General features: G+C 41.6%; 1 protein-coding gene and 1 long non-coding RNA gene across 4 annotated transcripts in view; both read left to right on the top strand.

Annotated features, from left to right (window-relative positions):
• pcxb (pyruvate carboxylase b) overlaps positions 1-26600 on the top strand; it is a 501867-nt gene that overhangs the window by 97995 nt on the left and 377272 nt on the right. For all 3 annotated transcript variants that reach the window (XM_034164611.1, XM_034164610.1, XM_034164612.1), the window contains one exon: positions 4930-5048. In XM_034164611.1, coding sequence (XP_034020502.1) covers positions 4930-5048 — 119 coding nt within the window. The remainder of the gene's footprint in view (positions 1-4929; positions 5049-26600) is intronic.
• LOC117505085 lies at positions 9315-26590 on the top strand. Its single transcript, XR_004559024.1, has 3 exons — positions 9315-9415; positions 14331-14335; positions 26579-26590. It is a non-coding gene; the product is annotated as an uncharacterized LOC117505085 (long non-coding RNA).

Here is a 26600-nt window from a genome sequence, read left to right as displayed (position 1 = left end):
TTCAGGACGCACTGTGTTTTTTGAATTTTACTTTTGAGGTCACAAGTTCCTTATTAATCGTCAGCAGCTGCACAGTGGGAACTCTGCACAGGTTGTGCAGAGACATGCACAAAATGGTATTTTTAATTGTTTAATTCTCACTCGGTTTGATTTTTAAGTCAGCTTGAAAACCAAAAGGGGGAAGCTCCTGCGCATGCAGGTGTTTGCTGTCGAGGGTTTCGCGTTGGTGCACACGCCCACGGTGGTCCACTGTGCACATCCGTCAACAGATGTGTGCCTGCATTTTTACTTAAATAGTTTAGTTCAGTGATACTTCTATATTTTCATCTTTATTACTTTGATTAGTGAGCATGTACCTTTTGTAACGGGCCTCTCAGGTAAAACCTGCAAAGAGCTACAAATGCCATCAGTGGGATTCATTTTGCTGCAGAGGAAAACTGTGTATGAATATTTTTTTTTTTTTTTGCACAGATGATACCGAGGTCACGCTCATGTACAGCTTTTAGTAATTCCAGTTTTCTTCATGTCATATAACTAATGAATGAAGAGAAAGCATTCATAATCACCCCTTTCTCATTATAACTGCATCACCAGAACATTTCTAAAAGGGATTTTTGGGCTTCTTTTCTAGCCAAACTCTTAACTGCTACAATTTGGAAATATGCACTTGTTGTTTCTTTCTCTTCCAATTTCATCATCGTGACATTTACGCTAGCCAATTGCTTCAAACCATAATGATTCTCAAGGCAGCAGATGGGTTTCACAAATGGAGACAAAATGTGCATTTTTCTGTTTGAACACAGGAATAACCACATTACTCCAGGTTATTCACATCTCCCTAAAGTCTTGAATATTTGATCTTTCACTGCTCTGTAATTTCACTTTAACAGTAAGCATAATTTTTCATATTCATTTTGCATCACTTGGGATGCATCAGCAAATGTCTTTAAGCGAATGCACAGTTGCTTCATCTTTGTTTTAATTTGTAGAAACAGTTGTAATCCCCTGTTGCATAGGTTTGCTGGAATCACATGTGATTTATGTAAATCAGTATCTTCTCAGTTATAAAAACAAACTTTATTATATCGCACTTATATAGCTATTACAGTCTCACAGCTCCCACTGAGAAACATTAAGGTGGAGCTGTGATGACTTGATATGAAGCTTAATAACTGTGTACTTGTGTGGCGATTTAGCATTTTAATGGATTTGGAGGACATTGTTCAAAATGTACAGCATCACTTTATATAATCACAGAATGATGTTTGTAAGTAAAACACGGATGCATCATGCACATTATGTTATTGGCAGCCTTTGTGTCGCCCATAAAACTGGAAAGATGGAACATTTCCTGAGAAGCCACTGCTTCCACGTTGTTATGATCTTTTGGAGGTACTTGATAGTTCTTAATTGACAGCTATAAGACATCTTGTTTATCACACGCTTATGGAGGTAAATCTGTGCTATCTGAGTTTGAAAAAAAAAAAAAGAAATTCAGCCTCAAAAATATTCAACCCCCCCAAAAAATATTCAACCTAAAAAAAAAAACAACCTTGAAAAATAGAAAAGCAGGGAGAAGCAAATCGATCACTGTCTGTCATCCAACATCACAGATTTACTTCCATAAACATTTTTGAGGTTCAATTTTTTTTTTTTTTTTTTTTTTTTTTTTTTTTTAGGTTGAAATTTTTGGAGGTTGAATTTTTGAGGTTGAAATTTTTTCCTTTTTTTAATTTTATTTTTTTAGGTTGAAGTTTTTAAGGCTGAATATTTTGATGCTAAACAAATTCAACCTTAGAAATTCAGCTTCAAACTCTGATTTTGATGCTAAAAACATTAAACCTTAAAAGTTCAAATTCAAACTCGGATTGCACAGATTTACTTCCATACATGCTAACCGTGACACTTGAAGCTGGATATCAAAGTGTTCAGTTCCTTTATCCATACGTCCACACTTTTTGTGTCCATGATAACTTGAACCAAATTCATTGGATTTTCGACAACAGTGAACTGAACATCCCAAATTCTGTTTGAATTTGAGCATAACCTAGTTTAATTAAGGCTCACCTTTGAACATCATAACTTCAACGAAATTTATCAACTTTTTAACAAATTTGCACCGGACATCTCAAAGGTGTGGAGCTTTAGATGACTTCAAATTTCAACTTCAATTTCTTGTGTTGTCAGATTTGTTTTTTTTTTTTTTTTTTTTTACACCACTTTTGAGCATGGTCGGGTTTCACCAAGACCTTATAAACCCCCCTGCTAACTGTTTCTCATATCCCGTCCATAATTGCACATCTTCTCGCTTTAAATTATGAAAGCAGAACTGCCAGTATTCTGTTTCCCCAAATCCCAGTGTAGTACTGTGGTTTGGTCAGCAACATAACTGCTTATTTTTATTTTCAAATATATTATCACATGCTTCAGAGAATATCCCCAACATAATCTATTAACAAATTAACAGTGGGGGACTGCGTGTTCTTGTTTCAAATCTACTGTTTGAATTTTGGCTCTTTGAAACGGGCTGCAGATTGCTTGGTGGTGATGCAGCAAACATTCAGGAAAAACAAAGAAAGTGCTACACTGTGCTCATGGTGGAAGGTTGAACATGGAAAAGAAAAATGTCAAAACTGCTGGAAAAAATTTGGATGTCCGTTTTTCTTGCACTTTCAACTTTCCAACGTGGTTTAAAAGCTGATGGATTGATGAACGCAGAACGGCTTCAATGCTTAAAGTTTCCTTGGAACATTTCCCTCAAAGTGGTTGAATTGCACACATTCTGAAAAATACCTGCTATACTGCTGCCTTATTCACTCTGATGTATAACTCTATTCAGAGTATCTTCTAGCTGATTTTGATGTATCATTCTCAGGACTCAATGAAAAGAATAATCTATGTACCTTAGGGAATAATATAAGAGGTTACAGGTTTTGCACTTATGTTTTTCCTTTTCTTTCCATTCAGCACAAATTCTTTATGGATCAGTGAAGCAGCAGTCCTACAGTACAGAGTGAACACAAAAACACTCCTTGGCTTCCAATATTTATAATATCAATAGTGACATGAATAATTTTACAATTTTGAAGAAGAAGAATCTGCAAAAGAGAAAAAAAAAAACCGTGATGAGTTTCTGCAACTGTTGATACCAAAATTGTAAAGTTATTCATGTCACTTTTAATATTATAAATATTTGAAACCAAGGAGTGTTTTTGTGTTCACCCTGGATTATATTCTATTATGCAATGCGTTCCGTATACCTCCACGTGCACTGTATAACGCTCACTTTTTTCTTTGCCACGTTCTCATTGTGCAGGTTTATAAGAACGAGTTGTTCTTGTACAGCGTTTACATTGTATAACTTTTACAGACCTGAGACATGATGCAAAATGAAAAATGCAGATTAAGCACTGGTTTGTCCCTTTTGGGCTACCGTAGTAACAGGGTTCTCCCCAGAAAATTTTTGTATAGCGGTGCTATTGGCAGTTATTACCCGAGGTGGCTCATTTTTGGCATGTTTCTAGAATATTGGACAATCAAGTACTTAAGCTGACATTTGCACCCAAATCATGAGCTCACACCATTTATTGAAACTAAAACGGTTAGATGCAATTTCTCGTGATATTACCTAAAGACATTTCATAAAATACAGAGCACACTGAATTGACTCTGTGTCAGCTATCAGTCATATTGGCACAGGTTCATCCAGGACTTGGCAAGACCTTATTTCTGACATTCTTTTGGCGAGTACGGATGTCCTCATGTATTGTCATAAATATTCCAGAGAAATGCAAGAGCTTCTCTCAGAATTTAGAAGAAAGGCCAGAAAGAAGTTTCTGTAGGAAGTATTTTAGACATAGGGTCAAGTGGGAGGGGGAAGTGTTGGCTTTTTAAATACTTGAAAGACACTGGACTCAAGAGGATTTAGTTCTGCTATAACAGACTGATGTAGAAGGTGGCAGCAATGCAACAATAAGGACACTGGCTGCCGTTAAACGCCATAGAAGAAGGGAGGGTGCGCTTGATCTCTTTCATGGGCACGTTTTGAGGTTGGAGCGCATTTCGGCATTTATAAAATGACACAAGAAACCACAAAAAATAAATAAAAGTACTTAATTTATTCATATTAGTAGTCCTCAGTCTCTGACCCATTGATTGTGCAGCTAATCTCATTTCCTCAGAGGACGATGTGCAAAAACTGCTGAAGTTTGATGACACGGAGATGTGAAGAAATTTGACTTTGCCACCAGAAAAAATGGTAAAATAAATAGAATTTTGCAAATACTTGTAGGGGCCTGAGTGGGCCATCATTTTATAAATTGTACTGGCCACGGCCTGTAGTGGACGACAGTGGGCCAAATCGCCACTGGGCCAGTGAATAAATGACCAAAAACAAAAACAAAAAAAGCATCTCAAGATGACACCAGAGTATAACGGCACTGTGATGAGACTATAACAGCACAGCGCTGTTATTCCATTGTGTGGGGAGAACCCCGAGTAATATGGTGGTGCAGTACGGTGACCTCCATCAGGGGGCGCGCCCCCATACGCAGATAAAGGGCTCATTCTATGCTTATGAAAGCACATCAGTTCGTTATTGCAGGTTAATTGGACACTAATGAACAGATGATTTTCAATGCTATATTCCATTTCTGCCAATAAACACCCCTAATTCCAACACACTGCTGCTTTAAATGGCATTCCAATAAATTGTCTAATCTAGCAGCCAAATGATTAAAAAAGCCCCACTCGTCTCATCCAAATAAAACAGTCTGCCTTTTTATCTCGTCATATTTGTGTTGTGTTCATGGCTCGTTAAGATGAGTGACTGCCTTGATTTGTTTGCACAGTGAGCATTGCATGGATGAGTCAGCGCTACATAACTGCTTCTTCTCTCTCTCTCTCTCATTCTTTTGTTTTTTCTTGTAGGTGTCCTATGAGAATGCAGGGACAGTGGAATTCTTGGTGGACAAACACGGCAAGCACTACTTTATTGAAGTCAACTCGCGGCTCCAGGTTGAGCACACAGTCACCGAGGAAATCACGGAGTAAGTTGCAGATGTTTGCAGTGTGCGGTGGCAGCGGGTTTGCTCAGGTGGGCAGTGGCGGTCATTTTGTGCTGCCTCACCTGCTCACAGATGACTTTTACTTTAAAAACTTGCTGAAGTAGAGGAGGCGGAGGTTAAGGGTTGAGAAAAGTACTTGATTAAGAGTGGTAGAAGAAGGCGGCTGATGGGGAACTTACTGAAAATAGTCGTTGTTCCGACAGACAGTTGGGAGGTCAGTGGAGATGAAAGATGAGGTCAGAAGGTGCGAGAGATGGTGAGAATGAAAGGGGGATCATTTTATTCCACCAATGACACGAGATTGGTTAGACTGAATGACACAGATGGGTCTCAGGTGCCCACAAGTACAGGTTTGGATGGCACATGAAATTATCCGTAACTGTGGGCAGTGGAGACGTTATTAGTGTGACAGTGTGTTTGTGTCTGTTCCTTCTGCAGGCCAAGACGCCCCGATTGACAGCCATTAATTAGCTGTCTTCTATCTTGGTCAGCCTTTTCATTCCGGCCGGGTTGTCACACGATCATGACTCGAGCCATCTGAGTGGAAAAATTCATGACAGTAAACACTGATCACCCCGTGATTATCATGTCAGAAAAACACCAGAGTCTACAAGTGTTTTGTTTTCCCCAAGCATTAATTTGTGGTGCTCACTGCAGTCAGTGTTTCACACATCCTGTCAGTCGAGGGGGCAATGCTTAATTTATTTATTTTACATGTGCAGAGAAGTATAGAAACAAGTAAAAACGAACATTCATGACTGTGATTAACGATTCAAAAAAATGACAGAGAAGACAAAGGTATCATTTGTTAGCGGCGAGGAAGAGGATGTTGGCAACTCAGCTGCTGTTGGTTCACCAAAGATGTTTTAAGATTTGTAATAGCGTTGATATATCGATGCAAGGCAGTGATATGACTCCTTTGAAGGGAATAGAGGCCATTTGTAACCCCACAGGGGCCTTGTACACACGTTAGCACCCCACAGCTGCAGGCAAACCAGAGAGCAACATCCCTCCAGCACAGAATGCCCACAGGACTGATGCCTGTGTCAACATGGTGGGTCATCAAACTTGAAAACACACTGTTTCGGAAAGGAGTTTTGCTTATCCCAGTTTCTAAAAGAACTTTTGCCCACCCCAAAACAACTAATCTACACCCACTTTTTTAGGGGTTCTTTGATCAATGGTTCCCAACCCCAGTTCTCAAAGCAAAGTGCATATTTTTCATTCCATTTTGCACTGCAAAACAAGCAAACTGATTAGCTAAACACATCCAAATGAGGTAATTGGTTTTTAGCATCACAGAGGACGATGACATGTGCAGGTTTGAGGTCTGTGAGGATCAGGCTGGGAAACCCCTCCCTTAGATGATCCCAAAACACAGGATACTCCTACGGATAAAAACGGGCCTCAAGCTACAAAGTCAAGCTGGTGACCAAAATGATCACTAAAATAGTTTTTGCCCCTTTAAAAGAGCAAAAACTATATGGGGAGGTGATGGTCTAGTCACTAGTGGTTATGCATTGGACTTGAGACCAGAGGATTCTTGGCTCAAATCCCAGCCTGACTGGAAAATCACTAAGTGCTCTTGGGCAAGGTCCTTAATCCCCTAGTTGCTCCTGGTATGTAGTGAGCGCCTTGTATGGTAGCAACCTGACATTGGGGTGAATGTGAGGCATTATTGTAAAGCGCTTTGAGCATCTGATGCAGATGGAAAAGCGCGATATAGAAATGCAGTCCGTTTGACCATTTTAAAACAGTAACAGCAAGACTTCATTTTCACTTATCTTCTGTGAGAAGAAAGTTTGAGGTCACAATCAGTACACTGCATCAAAATCATTTCTGTCATTTCACCCAAACACCCCTTAAACACACAATATAATGAATAATAACAGAACATTAAGTTTTGGTCATTACTTTGGAGCTGTCTTGGATATCTCTCTTCAGACCCATTTTTGTTTTTCAAGAGTGTCCTAATTGTTTTCTGGTCATGAAAAAACCTGGCATGAGTGATACAAAACTCCTAATCATACTTAACAACAAAAAGTAGATTTTCACTGATTTCTCATCATGCCACCTTTTTGAAGTGAAAGCCGCGCTCTTTATTGTGGTGACGTCATTTGCGCAATATGTACGGCAGATATTGCAACAACAAAACTGTCCAGAAGTACCTTTTTCACTTTCACAACTAATATTGAACACAAAGTTGTATCTAATAATATCAAAAAGAGCATCGTAGCGTAAAGGGGAAACTGAAGAACCTGGGCAATATCACGGTAATATTTTCATTTATTACCAAGTCACTGAAGACGTTTCACTGCTCGAGTCATGAATACAAAGTGAACCTGGGAAGCTGTTGACGATGCTCATTATCTGTAGATGTTGCTCTCTCCCCCACCCTCTTCTTCCCCTCTTCCTTTTGTTCTTTCATATCTCCCTCTTTTAATGCTCCTTTTTTCTTTTGAAGCTGCTTTCCCGCTTGGTTGCGCGCATGCACGCGTGCGTGCACACTTCACCCCGCTGTGCGCCTATAAACGCGACGGTAAGTTGATAGAAAGTAATTCACGCGTCTTACAGATAACCTCTACTCCACTTCAGCGCCGCAGTTTGTCGCATCCTTTTTCCTCCCGCTGCACCAACGTCATGTCTGGGAGAAAGTTTGACATTTTCGAGGAATTGGGGTTGTTTAAGTTTGAAAAAGCATCGTAATTGCTAAAGCCGACCTGCGTCCTGCGTGAAACTTCCAACTTTGAAAGTATCAAGTATTCCTGACACCTTTAGTTTCTCCGCGATTGCACCTGGGCAGCGAATGTCTTTTCCCCACAACAGGAAGCAAACGTGCATTAATCTAAATTGTAGGTGGAAATGTAGTCTTTGCAGAAGTACAAGTGTTGCTTTTAAGTGTAAATTGCATTGCACTTTAATTCGAACATTGCGCCCATTAGTCTTGTAGCGATTCCGTTTCATTCGGCTGCTTTCCCAATCTTTTGTGTGTTCGCATTCATTCTTGTTTTGGTGCATTTCAATCTAACTGCACAACCACTGCAGGTGTCACTGAAGTATTTTTCATACTGAGCTGTTGAACCTCTTTATTTCTTCTAATTTGCCATCCATTTCATCCAACCTTCCCGCCCTTCTTTCATCATTTTTATCTCTTTATTCCTTGTCATCATTCCCGCCTATTCCTGTTTCATTTGCCAGGTACTGTTTTTTTTTTTTTTGTCCGATGGCAGGCAAGTCTTGATTTTCTTTCATCTTTATTCATTTCTTTTACATCTCCAAAAGGTCTTTCTTCCATTAGTGACTCTGGGAGGACTTTGTTGTTCATATTCAAACGGATTTGAACAACTGTGTTCGCAACATTCATATTGCCCTCTTGACCATTTTTAAGCTTGATCATTTTTTTTTTTTTTTTTTTTTTGCGTTTCATCACTTTATTAACCAGGCTTTTTTTTAGATTTGTCATAACTTCACAGAAGTAGTTTGTTAGCCTGAGTATACAAACTTGGATGGACCTTCCATTCATTCACGCTCTGCTATTTATCCATGTCGAGGTGGCAGCAGACTAAGCAGCTCAACCCATACTTCCCTGTTTTCAGCTAAGTCGTCGAACTTGCTTTGGAGCCCTGAGGCCTTCAATCCATTCATTCTCTCCTCTGCCATCATTCTCCTCGTATATCTGGAGTTGCGCCACAAAGGGCATCTGGTGTTCAATGTGTGGATCCATAGTTAGTCTGCTGTGGTGATGCTGAGCAAACGTGAAGAAGCCAAAAAACATGAGTTTGTGTTTAGTTTTCCTTGGTTAAACCCGTCCTTAAACAGAGATGAAGTCCTTTCTGCATCCCTTGTGTGACCAGACAATTGCGGAAGACGTCACAGGACGCTGAAGAAAGGCACAGCTCACGCCTTAGTCCTACAAGGCATGCTCAGTGGAAGCACACAGGCCTGAACACAGTGATTGAGGCTGTTTGCGTGATTTTTTTTTTTTTTAATAAAGTTCATTATAAAGCGCTGCTGTTGTTGTATTTACAATGTAGATAGGTAAATGCAACAGCAAACAAAATTCATCTGACCAGTCAATTGCTAATACAAAAAGTAAACAGTGGCTGAGCTGTTATGCACTTTTTTTAAAGAGAGGATATGTAAGCAGATGTGAGTGACTTCTGTGTTGATGAGTGCCAGTACACAGTGCTACAATGCTGCACAGTCCCACAGCCTGCATTTTTTTGATAGACTCTTTCCGCACCTTGAACAGCGGCGCATCCCGAGACTCATGTCTAAAATGAACATAGTTGGCAGAGTCCAACAAATCAGACGGGATGTTTCTTCTTCAAAAGCTAGGCAAAGAGTGAGTGGCACCCAAAAAATTCTCAGGGGTCTCCTAGGAGGCAGAACCACCGCTGAATAGATGCCCAAAGAATGCCATTGGTTGCTGAAGCACAGAGGAAGCACAAAGGAAGCTCAGCTGGACGCACAAGACTCCATGCTCACCAGTGGTTGCACAGAGAGCGCTCGATGAACGCATAGATTGCCAAGAAATTTGGTTTTATAATGCTGAAACAATGCACTAGAGATGTTGGAGCAGTAACACAGGAAGGTGTTTTTCCGTCCCTTGTGCATCTTGGCAATTTTTTTTGAATGCACAAGGGACTCTGAAAGGATACCGTCCTGTATAAGGGATCCTTTAAGTTATGATGTGATGTCATTGGGGAAGGGACACGGCAGTTTTGGGAGTGGGGCCTGTTTATGTTTTAATAGTCGTTTCTGTTCCTTTTTTTTCTGTTTACCGTTTCACTCTTTCTCGCTGTCGGAGTCTATTGAATAAACTGTATCGATGAGGCAGCCTGTTTGGTATGCAGTTTGACCCAGCCGTTACTAATTGGAAGCGATCCGTAGCGAGGGTCAGTGTGACGCACGCAGGTATCAAAGTTTTCTCACTTTAATCCATCCTCCTTTCTCATTCATTTGTTTCTTCTCTCACTCCTCCCTCAGGCTCACCTCTTCTGTTCTCAACCTCTCTCTTCGTCTGTGCATTTCTCCATTCCTCATTTCTTCCTTGCTCCATTGCCTCGTGTTCTCTCTCTGTCCTTTCAGCCCTGTCAGTAACTGTCTGTCTCTCGCTCTGTCACCCCATCACTCTTTTTCGCTGTCTCCAGCCTTATAGGCCTCTCTCCTCCCTCCTATCCATCTAATTTTGTCATTCTTTCCTCTGATTCCCATTCATCTTCTTGTCGTTTTTCATCCATCTCCATCTCTGTCTCTGTCCTTTACCTCACCTTTTCCTCTGGCTCTCTGTCCTTTTTGCACTTCATCTTTTATATTCCTGAGCTTTCTGATCTACTCTGTTACCTAGCTTTCCACTCTATACTCTTCTCCATAGGTGGCTCTACGGGGGGCTTGATGGGACTGCAGCCCCTCACCCCCCAAGAATTTCATGTGCTTCACCATAACCCTACAAGAAAGTTGACATTTCAAATTCTGTATTTTGCTTTTATTTATTTTTCCTTGTGCACTTGTGGTGGCTGAGCCGCTGAAGTTGTTTGTGTTTACACCACAGTGCTTTCTAACTTCATTTCTGTTGTGTGACGGTGACAGGCACCGCAATTTTTCCACATAACTTTTCTTTCATTGTGGCTTTCCCTCTACATTGTTATTTGTAGAGTAACTGTTTTTTTTTTTTTTTTGATGTGGTTTTATAGGATGCTAATCAGCTTGGTTTATTTATTTTTTCTGTCTTCCAGCTCATGCAGCTGATCTCACCGACGTCAGCTGACCGCACTCCCCTGAATGTGTTAATGTATTAATTTTAAAATTCCATCTGAACCAACAGCTTTTCCTTTTTTTAGATTAACCTGGATCCTGTTAAAAATGCACAAACTGGGGAGAGCTGACATTTGCCATTTGGAGTGTATATGTATTTTACTGTAGGTCAAGGATGAATGGTGACAAAACCAAACGTTGATAGGACTAATATTTTTAGAGAAGATACCTATATTGGCTAACAACACTGAACAATGGACAGTGATATTTCCATTCTGAACTTCCATCCCAATCCAGCAGGGGGCGGTAAATCATCTGTATATTAAAAGCGTGAGTGTGTGATTTTATTTAGTAAGTTCATTGTACGTACATGATATAATTGTAAATACGTTAAAAAGTACATGGATGACACAAGAATGTGAAAACACTTATTTCCATTGTGGTCCACTTAAAATCAAATGATAATATAGAAGTAAAATTAAAGTAATAATAATAATAATAATAATACTGATCATAATAATAATAATGATGATGATGATGACGATAATAATAATACAACCCCTGGCAAAAATTATGGAATCACCGGCCTCGGAGGATGTTCATTCAGTTGTTTAATTTTGTAGAAAAATGCAGATCAGACATGACACAAAACTAAAGTCATTTCAAATGGCAACTTTCTGGCTTTAAGAAACACTATGAGAAATCAGGAAAAAAAATTGTGGCAGTCAGTAACGGTTACTTTTTTAGACCAAGCAGAGGGAAAAAAATATGGAATCAATCTGGCTCCAACTTTCTCTGATTGCTGTTGCCAGATCAGCTTTGCAGGTTGGAGCCGTGTCATGGACCTTTTCTTCAACTTCCACCAAAGATTTTCAATTGGATTAAGATCCGGACTATTTGCAGGCCATAACATTGACCCTATGTGTCTTTTTGCAAGGAATGTTTTCACAGTTTTTGCTCTATGGCAAGATGCATTATCATCTTGAAAAATGATTTCATCATCCCCAAACATCCTTTCAATTGATGGGATAAGAAAAGTGTCCAAAATATCAACGTAAACTTGTGCATTTATTGATGATGTAATGACAGCCATCTCCCAGTGCCTTTACCTGACATGCAGCCCCATATCATCAATGACTGTGGAAATTTACATGTTCTCTTCAGGCAGTCATCTTTATAAATCTCATTGGAACGGCACCAAACAAAAGTTACAGCATCATCACCTTGCCCAATGCAGATTTGAGATTCATCACTGAATATGACTTTCATCCAGTCATCCGCAGTCCACGATTGCTTTTCCTTAGCCCATTGTAACCTTGTTTTTTTCTGTTTAGGTGTTAATGATGGCTTTCGTTTAGCTTTTCTGTATGTAAATCCCATTTCCTTTAGGCGGTTTCTTACAGTTCGGTCACAGACGTTGACTCCAGTTTCCTCCCATTCGTTCCTCATTTGTTTTGTTGTGCATTTTCGATTTTTGAGACATATTGCTTTAACTTTTCTGTCTTGACACTTTGATGTCTTCCTTGGTCTACCAGTATGTTTGCCTTTAACAACCTTCCCATGTTGTTTGTATTTGGTCCAGAGTTTAGACACAGCTGACTGTGAACAACCAACATCTTTTGCAACATTGCGTGATGATTTACCCTCTTTTAAGAGTTTGATAATCCTCTCCTTTGTTTCAATTGACATCTCTCGTGTTGGAGCCATGATTCATGTCAGTCCACTTGGTGCAACAGCTCTCCAAGGTGTGATCACTCCTTTTTAGATGCAGACTAACGAGCAGATCTGATTTGATGCAGTTGTTAGTTTTGGGGATGAAAATTTACAGGGTGATTCCATAATTTATTCCTCAGAATTGAGTGATTCCATATTTTTTTTCCCTCTGCTTGGTCTAAAAAAGTAACCGTTACTGACTGCCACAATTTTTTTTCCTGATTTCTTAGTGTTTCTTAAAGCCAGAAAGTTGCCTTTAAAATTACTTTAGTTTTGTGTCATGTCTGTGATCTGCTTTTTTTCTGCAAAATTAAACAACTGAATGAACATCCTCCGAGGCTGGTGATTCCATAATTTTTGCCAGGGGTTGTAGTGTGCATGTGATAACAAGAACCTAAACATTTTATAAAAACATTAAATTAACATAAAAAATTACGTAATTGACAGGCAACAAAAGGTAATAAAAGTTCTTCTAACAGTTGTTGATTGCATGCCATTCCAACTCATTATACAAACTTTGCATAATTTATTAACACCCTTGCAAAATGTCAGCAACCTATTTTATAAAGACTACCCAATCGAGAGCCCGTGGATCCCCACAGGCAACATGCTACTTCATATATTTTTTTTATTCTTTTCCCCACCTTCTCCGCTGTATTGCTTTGGATTGTTGTCATGTCTGTTTTGATTCTACAGTGTCGGTAGGTTGACAAGGTGATGTCTTTTTCTGACTGAGGTTTTCTCGCTCTTTCTAAGTTTGATTTGCTCACCTGTCTCTCTCTCTCTTTCTTTGTGCACTCCAAACTGTCACGCCTCAATCTATAATCAGAATGAATACACCCACACACATGCTCATTCACAGATGTGCACAAAAATACGCCCCCGTATTCAAAATAAAAATAAGAACATTATGGGAATACTTCTTCCTGTGTCTGCTTGCCTCGATGAAAGCCTGCACAATGGAGGAGATTCTGACTGATGCATCTTAAGGAAATAATGTGAGATGGATGTAAGATGTATTTTGTCTGAGGGGCATACCCTGTGTATAGTTCTGTAGAAGATTATCCGCCTGAAAGGCAGAAGCGTTGGTGTTTGTGCAAAGACGAAAACGCCGTCTTTGCATTCAGTTGCAGCTCTGCCTTTGAACGTCTCCTTTTTCGAGCCCCAATTTGTCTGTAATTTAGCCGTGTATGGACACTGTTTCAGTTACACTATGCAGTCATTCTGTGTGTGTTTGCGTGAGATTGCCGTTGGGGCACATTGCAGATTGTGTTAGATTGGTGGACAGAAGTCCTTTAGATCCTCAAGTGATGTAATTATACCCCCAGGCTCATGCTGTGCTACAGGGACTTCTGTACTGAAGAGGCGGGGAGGGATTGCATGTCTGTTTGGATAAAACTGCACAAGGAAGAAGTGTTTTGCGTTTGGACTAATGTGTGCGTGTGTGTGCGCGTGCATATGTGATAAATGACGAAAGGATAAAGAGATTAGGTCCGACCTTTCCCTGAGCGTTTTCCACCCACATTATTTGTAATTTGTGCTGTATCCACAGCCACTCCCCCAACACACACACACACACACACACACACACACACACACACACACACACACACACACACACACACACACACACACACACACACACACACACACTTACACTTACTTTTCCATCTTTATTGTTGTTTTGCTCGGCGTATCTTGGTTCACAGTTGCCCTAGATCAAGCCAAAGATCCAACCATTCATTCGCTTTCTGGAGTTGACCATCAGAAGTGTATCTGTATGTGGTGAAAGAGTTGAAGTTGGAGAGACATTGACTTATTTCAGCAGTAACGTTCATGTTCTATGGGGCCTCAACATTTCAGATCAGGAGAGGCCTGGGAACAGCTTGTGGTTTCAAGAGGTTGCTGGACATCTTGGGCAACGCTGACGTCTTTGCAGGAGAAAGAAAGTCCAAGTCAGTAGGGTTATTGTTCTTCCTGTCTTACTGTATGGTTGTGACAGTTGGACGAGGGTGAGGGAACAACGGTTACAATATTTTGTATATGTAGTTTGTTTCTTTGGGCGAGTTCCAGCATGTGGGTGCTCCAGTGTTGAGGACTCCCGACAGTTGGAGAAGTCCAAGGACCAACCCAAGTGTCACCTGGCTGCAGCATATGTATGGTTACTTTCCAGAGGTGGAGCTGGACTGGTTGTCTGCCTGGGTAGTTGCCATCCAGGACCTAGGCTGATTCCACGGTGTGATTTGAGACCAAGTGTGAGTTGAAGAACATGTGCAGTAACTCCGAAGGACTGTTTAGCTGATGTTATTCATCAGATAGCTTTTAAATACAGAGTGAATCAAATGTTGCCAAAATGCTCCAGTAGTTTGCTCCAACATGGAACATTTAACACACATGGTCAGAAAGCTAAATGGGCGGTAATGATTTTGTTAGCCCTGGCAAATATTTGAATTGGAAATAATTGAAGAGAGACATCTAGCATTTTCTAAACATTTCATCAACAAATTAGCACTTCGAGGGAAGCACACAGGCCCTGGAATTCGTTATATTCCATTTTTGTGTTTAACGGCATTTGGTGTTTAGAAGCCAGAAGGAATAAGTCTCATCAGGCCTATGCGTATCCTAGCATACCCTAGTGGGAAGCCTAAGAATCCACATCTCACCCTGGATTAGATGAAAGCCTGTTGCAGGTTACCTCACCAGCAAAGGCTTGTACCCATTGACAGATGAAATGGCTGGGACACTGCAGATGAAGTGTCTTGTCCAAGTGCACACATCTGGAATTGACGCAGTCTCTATGTTGGTAGTTCAGTTCCTATCCCATAGCATCGCCTGCTGTTTTGGTGACTACATTTCCAAAAGTCACTGCAGCGCTGGTGTACCTCCAGCTTGTGTGGGGTGTAGGCAAATTAGGCAGTCCTCACAGCTGGCTTCACCACCGTCCTTCCCCTAAATATCATGATAGCAGTAATATTAGCATGGTGGATTAGTGGTTAGCATTGTTGCCTGAGATAGAGAAGGTCCCAGGTTTGAATTCTTTCTGTGTGAAAGTTGCACAGGTTCCCTTCTGGTGCTTCAGCTTCCTCCCACCTCCAAAGACATGCAGGTTGATTGAATTGGTAATGCTAAATTGACCATAGGTTGGTCCTGTCATATCATGTCATGCAATTCAAAACCTCAAGCAAACTATTCTTCAAGCCACAAATGGATAATTTATACACATTTCCGAGATAAGAAACATCCACGTCATCTAAATCTTAGGTATTGGATTACAAATGACTGTGGCATCGCATGATTTGCAAGCAAACTGATTGTTGTCTGTGTTTGTTCCTAATCGTCTGGAAAAGAAACGCTTCTAAAGTGGCTTTTAAACAACAGGCCAATAAAATGCCTTGTTGAATGTGAGATAATGATAAATAACCTAATTTTTCACACAGTCAGTGCAACATAGAAAAGTATATCTGTGGGGTCATTACACAAACTGCAGCATATCAATCATAGTTGCGGTGACAGGCCAGTTTTTAACAAAAATACATTTTGCCAAACTGACTCAAGCTATTTATACTCCAGGACAATAAAATAGAGTAATAAAAATGCCTGTTCATGTGTGTTTTTGCTGAATTTGATGAACCGGCACATTTGAATTATCATGGCCATTTGATCAGTTGTGTGATTGGCAGTTTTCCGCGACGCTACGCCACCATGTGCGTCTAAGAACTACAGTATCGGCGCGTTTGCACCTGCTTTTCTGAATGTTTCGTCCAACTAATTAGTCTTAAATGGCCGTACTCCATCTTCATCAGGCTGAAAGAGGGAGTGCGAGAGAAACAACCGCGTGCTTTCACCGACGGAGTCTGACAGACGAGTGTTGGCTGCGGAGAAAGGGACATGAGGTGAATTAAAAGATGATTCCGCTGAGCTGCCTGCTGGGGCCAAAGTTTCCAGGCCTGGCTTCCTTGGATAGGTTTGAGTCTGCTGAGGATTCCTGCATGAACTCGTTTCACCGTGACCGCGTTCACCTTGATGCTTTGTAACAGTTTTTCTTCAGCTGTCATTTTGTCATCTTCCCTTTTTGTTTGGTCTTTCTGCTTTTTCAGAGACTTTGCTCCTTCACCCGAGCGTTTGTTGCACTTGTGTATTGACTGTTACTGCAGCAGGCAGTGTGCCCTCGGATTTTTTGCGCTTCGAGCACAGGACCTGGAGGAGGTGCTGCCACATCAGCACTTAGCACACCCCCCCGACTCCAGCGTTCCCGGCCTTCCTCACAAATTTGATGGCAAAGCAAATTATATCTAGTTTGCATTTTCTCAGCTTTTTATTCATCAAAAATTGTGCAATACGTTTTAATTATTTTGTGTTTATGTCTTTGGGAGTTTTTCCACTGCAAATATATTTCCATAATAATGAGTTGATAATATTCTTAACTTGATGAACTCTAGCAGCACATCATTGAAACGTGACAGTTGCTCTACAGGTACTTATTGGAAGTTGATAAGCTGATCGTGTTTTGTGGTTGTTTGGGGCTAGATTTGCACATGAACAATGACAAAGTGCTCTTTCTTGTGAGTGTAACTTATCAACAATACGTGCACCGCACATACCTTCAGTGGTAGCTATGATATAACCATGTTGTAGTCAGTCTGCCTGCCACCACTCAACTCTGCACTTGTGCCTGAATTAGTTACATTGCATTCAATGGTTCTCTTCTGTTTCAGAAATTCTTGCAAAATTTCTAAAAATCTTGTAAGTGTTAGAATGGCCCGAGCAGTGGGTCACCTCTCTGAGTGTGGTCTTCTTGAGGTTTCTTCCTCATTATTGTCAGAGGGAGGTTTCCTTCCGCTGTTGCCTGTGTGCTTGCTCAGGGGGGTTGGTAAGGTCAGACCTTAGTTGTGTGAAGTGCCTTGAGGTAGCATTGTTGTGATTTGGTGCTGTACAAATAAAATTGAATTGAAGTGGTTGCCAGGTGTCACAGTCCAGAGTAGACGTCTTACGCCTAGTGTTGAAAGCAATGAATATTTTGACAAACATGAGCAAGATTAAGTGAGAGTTTTGATGCTTTTGCTGTTAACTGCCCATTAGCTGAGCTTCTTCTTTGGGGGGGAATTTTTTTAAGGTTAGTCCTAAAAATGTATTTATTTTCCACTCTTTTAATTGATTTTATAATTGTATTTTACTTAATTACGAAAACTGCGAAGTCCTCTAGGCTTCTCCCTTTTCACTCTGCATCACCTGATCAAATCTGATGTGGGTTTGATGCCGGTTGTCCTCCCTGATGCATCTCCACATTAGATTTAGAATTTGGGCACAGGTGGTCTTGAACTGGGAACCTTCTGTTTTGGAAGCAAGTGCACTCGCTGCTTGACCACCACACCGCCCAATCTAATGACATCAACTTCTGCAGATTTGTATTTGTGCTTGATTTTTTTTTTTTTTTTTTTTTAATTTTTTTTCAGGATGCAACTTTTTTCTGTTTATTATTATTATTATTATTATTATTATTGTGGTCTTAATGTTTTATTATGATGCAATATGTAATGCAATATGTAAATATATTCGACATATAAATGTATTGTTATTATCCGCTGCGGTGACCCAGAGCTAAATGGGATCAGCCAAAAGAAGAATTGAAATAACATGGATATGGAGACGGGTTTTTCCTTATTAGGATGCTGATTTTGAAGCATTACCTTTCAAAATTATGAAATAAATGGACTGCATCTGCAAATAAATACATATAAATGTCAGGGTGCTGAAAACCGGAGCTGGACATTAGGCAATTCAAGTGTCTCTTCTTCTTGCATTCCTCCCTCTCATCTCTGTTTTTGCTTAACCTCTCTTCACCTCCCTCTTCTGTCTCTCCAGACCCTCTTCATTAGGTTTTATTTATTCTGCTCATGGCTTATTGAGTGTCCACTACCTTTTTCCTTCTTCTCCTCCTCCTCTATGCATCTGTCAATCAATTTCAGCCTTCCCCATTGTCACTTGGAGCCTCATGACACAGTAAACAATTTAGCCTTCCTCTTGCTATGTGTAGGGTGAATTCATGTGTCCATAAAGCAGCCATTGAGGATTAAATGTACTGCCGAGCCGTGCTGATGATGCACGTCTGTGTGCGGCAATAAGCTTGATGCTGGCTTTGATATGTGTGCATGTGTTGGGAGTAAATTGCAAATTGCACAGCATAACGATCACCTGAATCAGCTGTTGCGTTGCCATGCGCCATGTTTGTGTGAATTTCATACCATCTCCCATCTGAATGCAAATTGTTTTACCACCAGGTCCGCCTTCCGATTTAGCTGCTTTGTGTGCTTGGTTTCTCTCTCTTTCTGTCTCGTGTATGTCTGAACATTTTTACTTCTGTGTGCTCATTTGTTCTCAGCAGAGTTGTTTGGTTTTGTGAAGATGTTATCAAATAATTTTTAGGTGATTATAATTGTGCAGCGAGGCGTACAGTGGGTGATTGAGAAGTAAGCAGATGAATAAGAATGAGGGATGCAATTGTGTGTGTCTGTGTCCTGACACCGTGTGTGTGTGTGTGTGGGGGGTGGGGGGGGGGGGGGGAGTACAAGTTCAGGCTATTTATGATAATAAGAAGGATGCTTATCATAATTATAATCACAGCCGTCATTGGTGTTGGTTATATGAAATGTTTTCCTTGCACACAGCAAGACCTGAATCGCTTTGCCAGTGTTCAAGCCTCTAATATTGGGATTTAGACATTCAGAAGACTCCTCGAGTACAATAGAATCATGAATATGCAGATGGAATACAATTACCCATCATTTATTCATGGCTATAGATAATTGTTAGTGTCCACTAGGACTGAAGCAATCAAAATGTAAAAGAGAGGCAGGAATGCAAAAGAGCTAGGAAACGGTTTTATTGGTTACTAGCATGAAGTACTACTGTTATGCACTCGAGTGAGGCATGGTGGGTTTTTTATAATTATCAATTATTCCACCAGTTGCTCTTTTTTTTTAGCTTAATTCTTCAGTTTGTTAAATATGAATAAACTGTCATTGTGTCCAACCCACAGCCCACATCACAAAAATACCATATTGACTTGAATTTAAGTGGACCCTGATTATAAGCAAGGTTGGGGAGGATTACTTTGCAAGAAAAGAATACATGTGGATTACATGTATGTATGTACATACATTTGGATTACTTGTAATCTGATTACTTTTGGATTACATTTCAAAGTAATCCTTCCCAACCCTGATTATAAGTCAGCATGAGGTTGGAACCCCACCATCTTTTGTCAGATTAGATAGAACTTTATTAATCCCTTGGAAAGACTCCCTCAGCAAAATTGAGGTTCCAGCAACGTTGGACAGGAGCACACAGGGTAAGAGCACACAACGCATCAAAAGTAGAAGGAAGAAACAACTTGCAAAACGTAAATACAAATATAACAGAACTACTGGCTACAACTTAATGAATAATGATAATAAGTTTATTCAGCACGCACATGAACAAAATACCAACATAAACTCTTACTAACATAAATCAAAAAACAAAAGAAAATACAATAACTCAAACAATTTCCCAAATTGGGTGTGGCCAAAAGGGCATGGGCTGAAGCAAAAGCTTATAAACGCCCACCCCGTACACCAGTTACACAGTTAAATACACTCAAAATGAGATAACAATAAGAAAATAACATAACTGAACAGAACAGAACAATCAAATATATGATGTGCAAGTAAACAAAAAAGAAAAGAGAACCACAAAAACAATTAGCTTAACATAACATACTATAGTGAGAAATTGCATTATTTTTATAGAGCCTTTTAACACCTACCAATGAGCCACATGATTTAATACTATCAGTACAATTATTCCATATTCTAACACCTTTTACAGAAATACAATGACTTTTAACAGTAGTTCGAATCTTTCTTCTTTCAAATCTCAATGTTCCTCGCAAATGATAACTGGACTCCCTCATTTTAAACAACTCCTGAACATGTAGAGGCAAAAGATTATCTTTAACTTTGTACATGATCTGTATCGTAAAATAATCAACCAAATCTTGAAATTTCAAAATACCCAGACAAGCAAACAATTGGTTTGTTGGTTTGTAATGTGTTCTTTTTTTTTAACATATAACTCTTATAACCCTCTTTTGAACAGAAAAACTGAATTTGTTTTTGTTTTATACGTGTTTCCCCAAACTTCAATACAATAGGTCATATGGGACAAGTAATGAATGATACAGCATGACCAACGAATGTTAGGGGGGAGAAAATAATGTACTTTGTACAAAATTTAAATAATTTTTTAAATTTTAGATGTGACATAATTTATGTGGGTTTTCCAACTTAATTTATCTTTATCATCAATAAAAATGCCAAGAAATTTAGTTTCAGATACAGTTTCAATTTCAACATTGTTCAATGATAAGTTTCTATTTAAATTCCTAGGCTTATTTCCAAATATAATACACTTAGTCTTACCAAAATGAAGTGACAATTTATTAGAATCAAACCAATATTTAAAATTGAATAATTCCCTCTCCATCCTTTCCAAAAGCTGTTCCAAATTGTCCCCACTACCGAACATGGTCGTGTCATCAGCAAACAAATGATTTCTGAAACTGTTGACCCAGTTAGGCCCCATAAATAAAAACATTACTTTGTCATCCCCACCCGCTTGCTGAAATTGACCCGCATAAATTTTTTTCTTTGGCGAATTTCATTAACTAACAACTGGTGCAAGAATGGCACATCCACTAGGTGGCGAGTATGCTTTAGCCGAAGATGGCCGAAGTTTACAGAGTTGGACCCTGATGTCAAGGATGATAAGATAATGTGTGTGTTTTTATGGGCCATTAATGAAAATGCATCCAATATTTTGTGACAGTTTATATGTAATTATATATACTGTATATCACTCAGGGGGACTATAGCTACTATAGCTTCCTCTCCTACGTTTCCTTCTCCTCCTTTGTGTAAATCACAGTACCTCATTGAGATCACAGGAGCAGGTTGTTGCATGTTTAACAAAAATAAAGCAGACTTGTATTTCATCACTTATAATGAGTTTGTATTATGTGGAGCTCTGCTGAATATGACCTGTTGTCACCTGTGTATTTCATGTTCAGCAATATTGTTGTCATTTGATATGAGGCAGTGGTCAAAGGTGAGCACAGAACTCCTACGCTTGACTTCGGGTGTTAATATGAATATGGTTGTAAATAAAGTGAGTTTGTCCTTTAACAATTTATTATTAACGTTATAAATATTGAATTGGAGCAAGGGATCAGGGTTTGGTGGCGTTACTCATTCTGCATGCTTCACTTTTGCTTTTAATGTACTAAATTTTAGCAATATATTTCTGCAGTAAAACTTTGTCCAGACTGGCTCACCGAATGAGATAGCTGTAATAGTGTTGTAGGGTTTTTTTTTCTCTACTTTGTTAATGGAGGTGACCTTTGCTGTTGAGGTTTTATATGAATTACTGCAGTTTCCCTTGAATTATAATATCTTTGCCATGCTTTCACTCGATCCACTGTGCCTCTAAAAAAGAGTAACGCCATTTAAACCCACGGTGAGAATTAATGAAATCCTAATTTGCATGAATTACCATGACCTAAATGATAAATTAAACTGCAATTTCCATATGTTTTGTCCAGTAATACCCCGTGGATTCCTTCAACAGCTTCAAACCTTCCCATCCAAGTTATATCAAAGTCTTGACCAAAATTCAATGGATTTTACATCAAAAGGAGAGGGCCTGGGACAGACAAGCATTTGTGGTTCACAGAGTCTCCCAACATGCAAATATATGTGACTTCTTGTCTTTGCATTCCATGTTAAATTTGATGCCAAAGATCTAAAAAGCAGCATTGGTCTGGAGTTCTGAATGAGGCACTGATCTCATTTGCATGGCAGAATTCATTTCAAGGGGGCCAGTCCAATTCTCGGTATGTTAAGTATTCAGTAATTTTTTTCTCACAGAAATATATTTACCAAGAGGCCCGTTGATGCTGCTATTATTCTCCTCGCTCCTAATGTGAAGCCGATGAGTCTACAGCTTCTCCTGGATGGGGTGTCACTCTGCTACAGGCTACTTCCACAGCCATGCCCGGTGTTGCAAAACGAACGGTCCCCCTAAAAATCGGTCCCCCCGATGATGCGCTTCATGGATTAACACCTGGTTTCTGCTTCAAACTGCACATCAGTCATCATCGATTGCAGCGACAGCTATCTGAAGCTTTAGTACAACAATCATTTCCACATAAATTCAGCATTATTTAATCATAAAAGGCGGCGGAAGCGATCAGAGCGCCACAGCTAAACGAGCTGCTCACCGATGCGTTCACTGCACGTCGGTCATTTCAAAGCGTCATGGAATTTCGCCTCATTTCTGCTTAAAACTGACTTTAGAATGATTTAAGAGGTTTTACCTTTATCATTTGATGGTTAATAATCACTTTAATCTATTTGATTGCTTTGGGTGAAGAGACTCCGTCTCAGACGTGCTGCTATGGTCTGAAATGATGCATGCGCGGATGCAAAAGGTGGACTGATTTTTAGGGGTGGACCGTTCGGTCTGCGACACCGGTACCCATTAACAGCTGGGTGGTGATTTCACTGATTAACTGACTCCGCCTGCTCGAGCTAATGTTAATCAGTGAAATCACCTGGTGGAGTGGGTGGTTGCAAAGAAATCCTGCACCCTTTTGGCCCTTTCCGGAATCAGTTTGACACCTATGCTTTAAGCTATATTATCATTTGAAATTAGAAGGTTATTACGTTGCACATGTTACACAATTACTTATATATATTTGAACCTACCAAAGAGCAGTTGGTGCGTCAAAAGGAAGGGTGGGGTTCCCATTAAATTCAGGGGGGCTTCCATTTCCATTCTTTAGTTTCTTCCCATTGGAGCTCTAATTTTTCTGCTTTGTTTTATAATCACTACCGCCAAAGTTCCTTCTTTGCATGTTTTGCACGTTGCATCTCCACTCACGCTGTCTTGTTTTGGGAAACTGACATGTGGATTGTGTTTTTGAACACACAGAACCAAAACATGATGTAAAACTGGTGAATTGAAGATCCTAATCCTGTAACTCAGGGCGATTTCACTGCGGAAATCTTTCTATTAAACTAAACCAAAATGAACTGATTGTATACAAATAATGAATGTTTGAATCTAATGGTAAGAATATATTTTTGAGAGTTGAATGGAACATTCGCTTTCAGTGATTGAAAATATTACTTCCATTGCATGAATGGAAACCATTAATTGTTTGTTTTATATGACACCTAAATAGATCTTTATCATTTGAGGCTACTAAAAGAAAACAAAACATTCAACTTGAAGTGTGCATTCAGGGAGGTGCTGTCATATGAACCCGTGGACAAAACAACAGAAATCACATAATGGACTATTTTTCTGTACAATGGAACAAATAATGAATGCAGCATGAGATACAATCCTCTGTATGATTTGTTTTGGTCTTGTACAATCGGAGATGTGATGGAATTCCCTTAAATGACTGTCTGGTGTGAAAATGTGGCACATATTTGAACAGAGGTCATATTTTTCGGTATTGTTCGTGTTGTGAAAGTGACGTGACACGGACCCACAACAGGGGGCGTTAATGAACGGACAATGGATAAGCCAAAAAGTAACAATTTAATGTTGTGAATCGCACAACAACGTACAGACAATAACAATATGGTGGACTGTCAATCATACACCAGGTGACGTGTGGGCAGGCTCGACGATAGAAGACGCCTGGAGAGAGAAGAGCTGGATCCCCACACAGCTTCCACCACCAACGGAGCTGAAGAACACCGGAGCCGCCAAGCCCTGCGCCCCAGGTGGCCGCTGTCTTCAGCAGTCAGACCCGGTACTGCTGGCAGAAAACAGAGACAGTCCAGATGAGTGTGAGTTCGCACACTCAGTAATCCCACAGTCTGTCTTAAGTAAAGGAGGGAAAACCTCCACCTCCAATCACACACACTCGTGCAGCTCCTGGTCAACCACTTATCTGAGTTGGGGTGTGAGGCGAAGCCGTCGCTGTCACACCAAACGCCAATCCTCCAGATAAGGAAACACTCCAGGAAAACGGCTGCAAATAGAAGTTCAGGTTAAACACACACAGTGTCAGGCAGCAGAGAAATTACCTGAATGGTAGTTGATTTCTCGGCGAGGAGGTGGAGTTGCAGTCCGGTCTTTGTAGTGGTGATGATGGGTGACAGCTTGTGTTGATTGATGACAGCTGTCACCTCCAGCAAAGCCGACGCCCTCTCGTGCTTGGAGCCCGCACTCCAAGCAGGGCGCCATCTTGTGGTGGTGGGCCAGCAGTACCTCCTCTACAGCGGCCCACACAACAGGACCCCCCCCTCAACGGGCGCCTCCTGGCGCCTGACCAGGCTTGTCCGGGTGCCGCCGGTAGAAGTCGGCCAGGTGGGCCGGGTCCAGGATGAAGCTCCTCTTCACCCAGGAGCGTTCTTCGGGTCCATACCCCTCCCAGTCCACCAAATACTGGAACCCCCGGCCCTTCCGACGGACGTCCAGGAGCCGGCGCACGGTCCAAGCCGGCTCCCCGTCGATGATCCGGGCAGGAGGCGGCGCCGGTCCAGGGGTACAGAGGGGTGACACGTGGTGAGGTTTGATGTGGGACACATGGAAAACCGGGTGGATCCACAGTGAAGCTGGCAGCTTCAGCTTCACTGCGGCTGGACTGAGGACCTTGAGGATGGGGAAAGGTCCGATGTATCTGTCCTTCAACTTGTGGGATTCCACTTGCAGGGGAATGTCCTTTGTGGAAAGCCAAACCTCCTGCCCAGGCTGGTACGCAGGGGCCGGGGCACGCCGGCGGTCTGCATGGTTCTTGGCCCTCGTCCAGGCTTTGAGCAGGGCAGAGCGGGCGGTACGCCACACCCGACGGCACCTTCTCAGATGGGCCTGGACCGAGGGCACCCCGACCTCTCCCTCCACTAGCGGGAACAATGGGGGCTGGTACCCCAAACACACTTCAAATGGGGAGAGGCCGGTGGCAGACGAGACTTGGCTGTTATGAGCATAATCGATCCAGGCCAGATGGTCACTCCAGGCCGTCGGGTGCGTGGAGGTCACGCAACGGAGGGCCTGCTCCAGTTCCTGGTTTGTCCGCTCTGCCTGCCTGTTCGTCTGGGGGTGGTACCCAGACGAGAGACTGACGGTGGCCCCCAGTTACTCCGCCAGACCTGGGAGGAGAACTGAGGACCACGATCCGAGACAATGTCTGATGGAATCCCATGCAGACGCACGACGTGGTGGACCAGGAGGTCTGCAGTCTCCTGGGCCGTCGGGAGCTTCGGGAGGGCCACGAAGTGGGCCGCCTTGGAGAACCGGTCCACTATCGTTAGGATGGTGGTGTTTCCCTGGGACGGCGGGAGGCCCGTGACAAAGTCCAGGCCGATATGAGACCAGGGGCGACGAGGCACTGGCAGAGGCTGGAGGAGGCCTTGGGCCTTGTGGTGGTCAGCTTTGCCCCTGGCGCAGGTGGTGCAGGCCTGGACATACTCCCGGACGTCGGCTTCCATAGACGCCCACCAGAAGCGCTGCCGGACCACTGCCACGGTTCTTCGCACCCCTGGGTGACAGGAGAGCTTGGAACCGTGACAGAAGTCAAGGACCACAGCCCTGGCCTCTGGTGGGACGTACAGTTTGTTCTTCGGACCGGTCCCCGGGTCCGGGCTCCGTGTCAGGGCCTCCCGGACGGTCTTCTCCACGTCCCAGGTAAGGGCGGCCACGACAGTGGACTCGGGGATGATGGTTTCAGGGGGGTCTGACAGCTCGGTCTTGACCTCCTCTTCGTGCACCCGGGACAGGGCGTCAGATCGTTGGTTCTTTGTCCCGGGGCGGTAGGTGATCCGGAAGTCAAAACGCCTGAAGAACAGCGACCAGCGGGCTTGCCTGGGGTTCAGACGCTTCGCGGTCCGGATGTACTCCAGGTTCCGATGGTCCGTGAAAACTGTAAATGGTACCGATGCTCCCTCCAACAGGTGTCTCCACTCTTCAAGAGCCTCCTTCACCGCAAGAAGTTCCCGATTGCCGACGTCA

Source organism: Thalassophryne amazonica, chromosome 23 (genome assembly GCF_902500255.1).
Source record: "Thalassophryne amazonica chromosome 23, fThaAma1.1, whole genome shotgun sequence".
Lineage (NCBI taxonomy): Eukaryota > Metazoa > Chordata > Actinopteri > Batrachoidiformes > Batrachoididae > Thalassophryne > Thalassophryne amazonica.
Note: the sequence above shows the minus strand (reverse complement) of the source record. Positions and strands in the feature narration are given on the sequence as shown.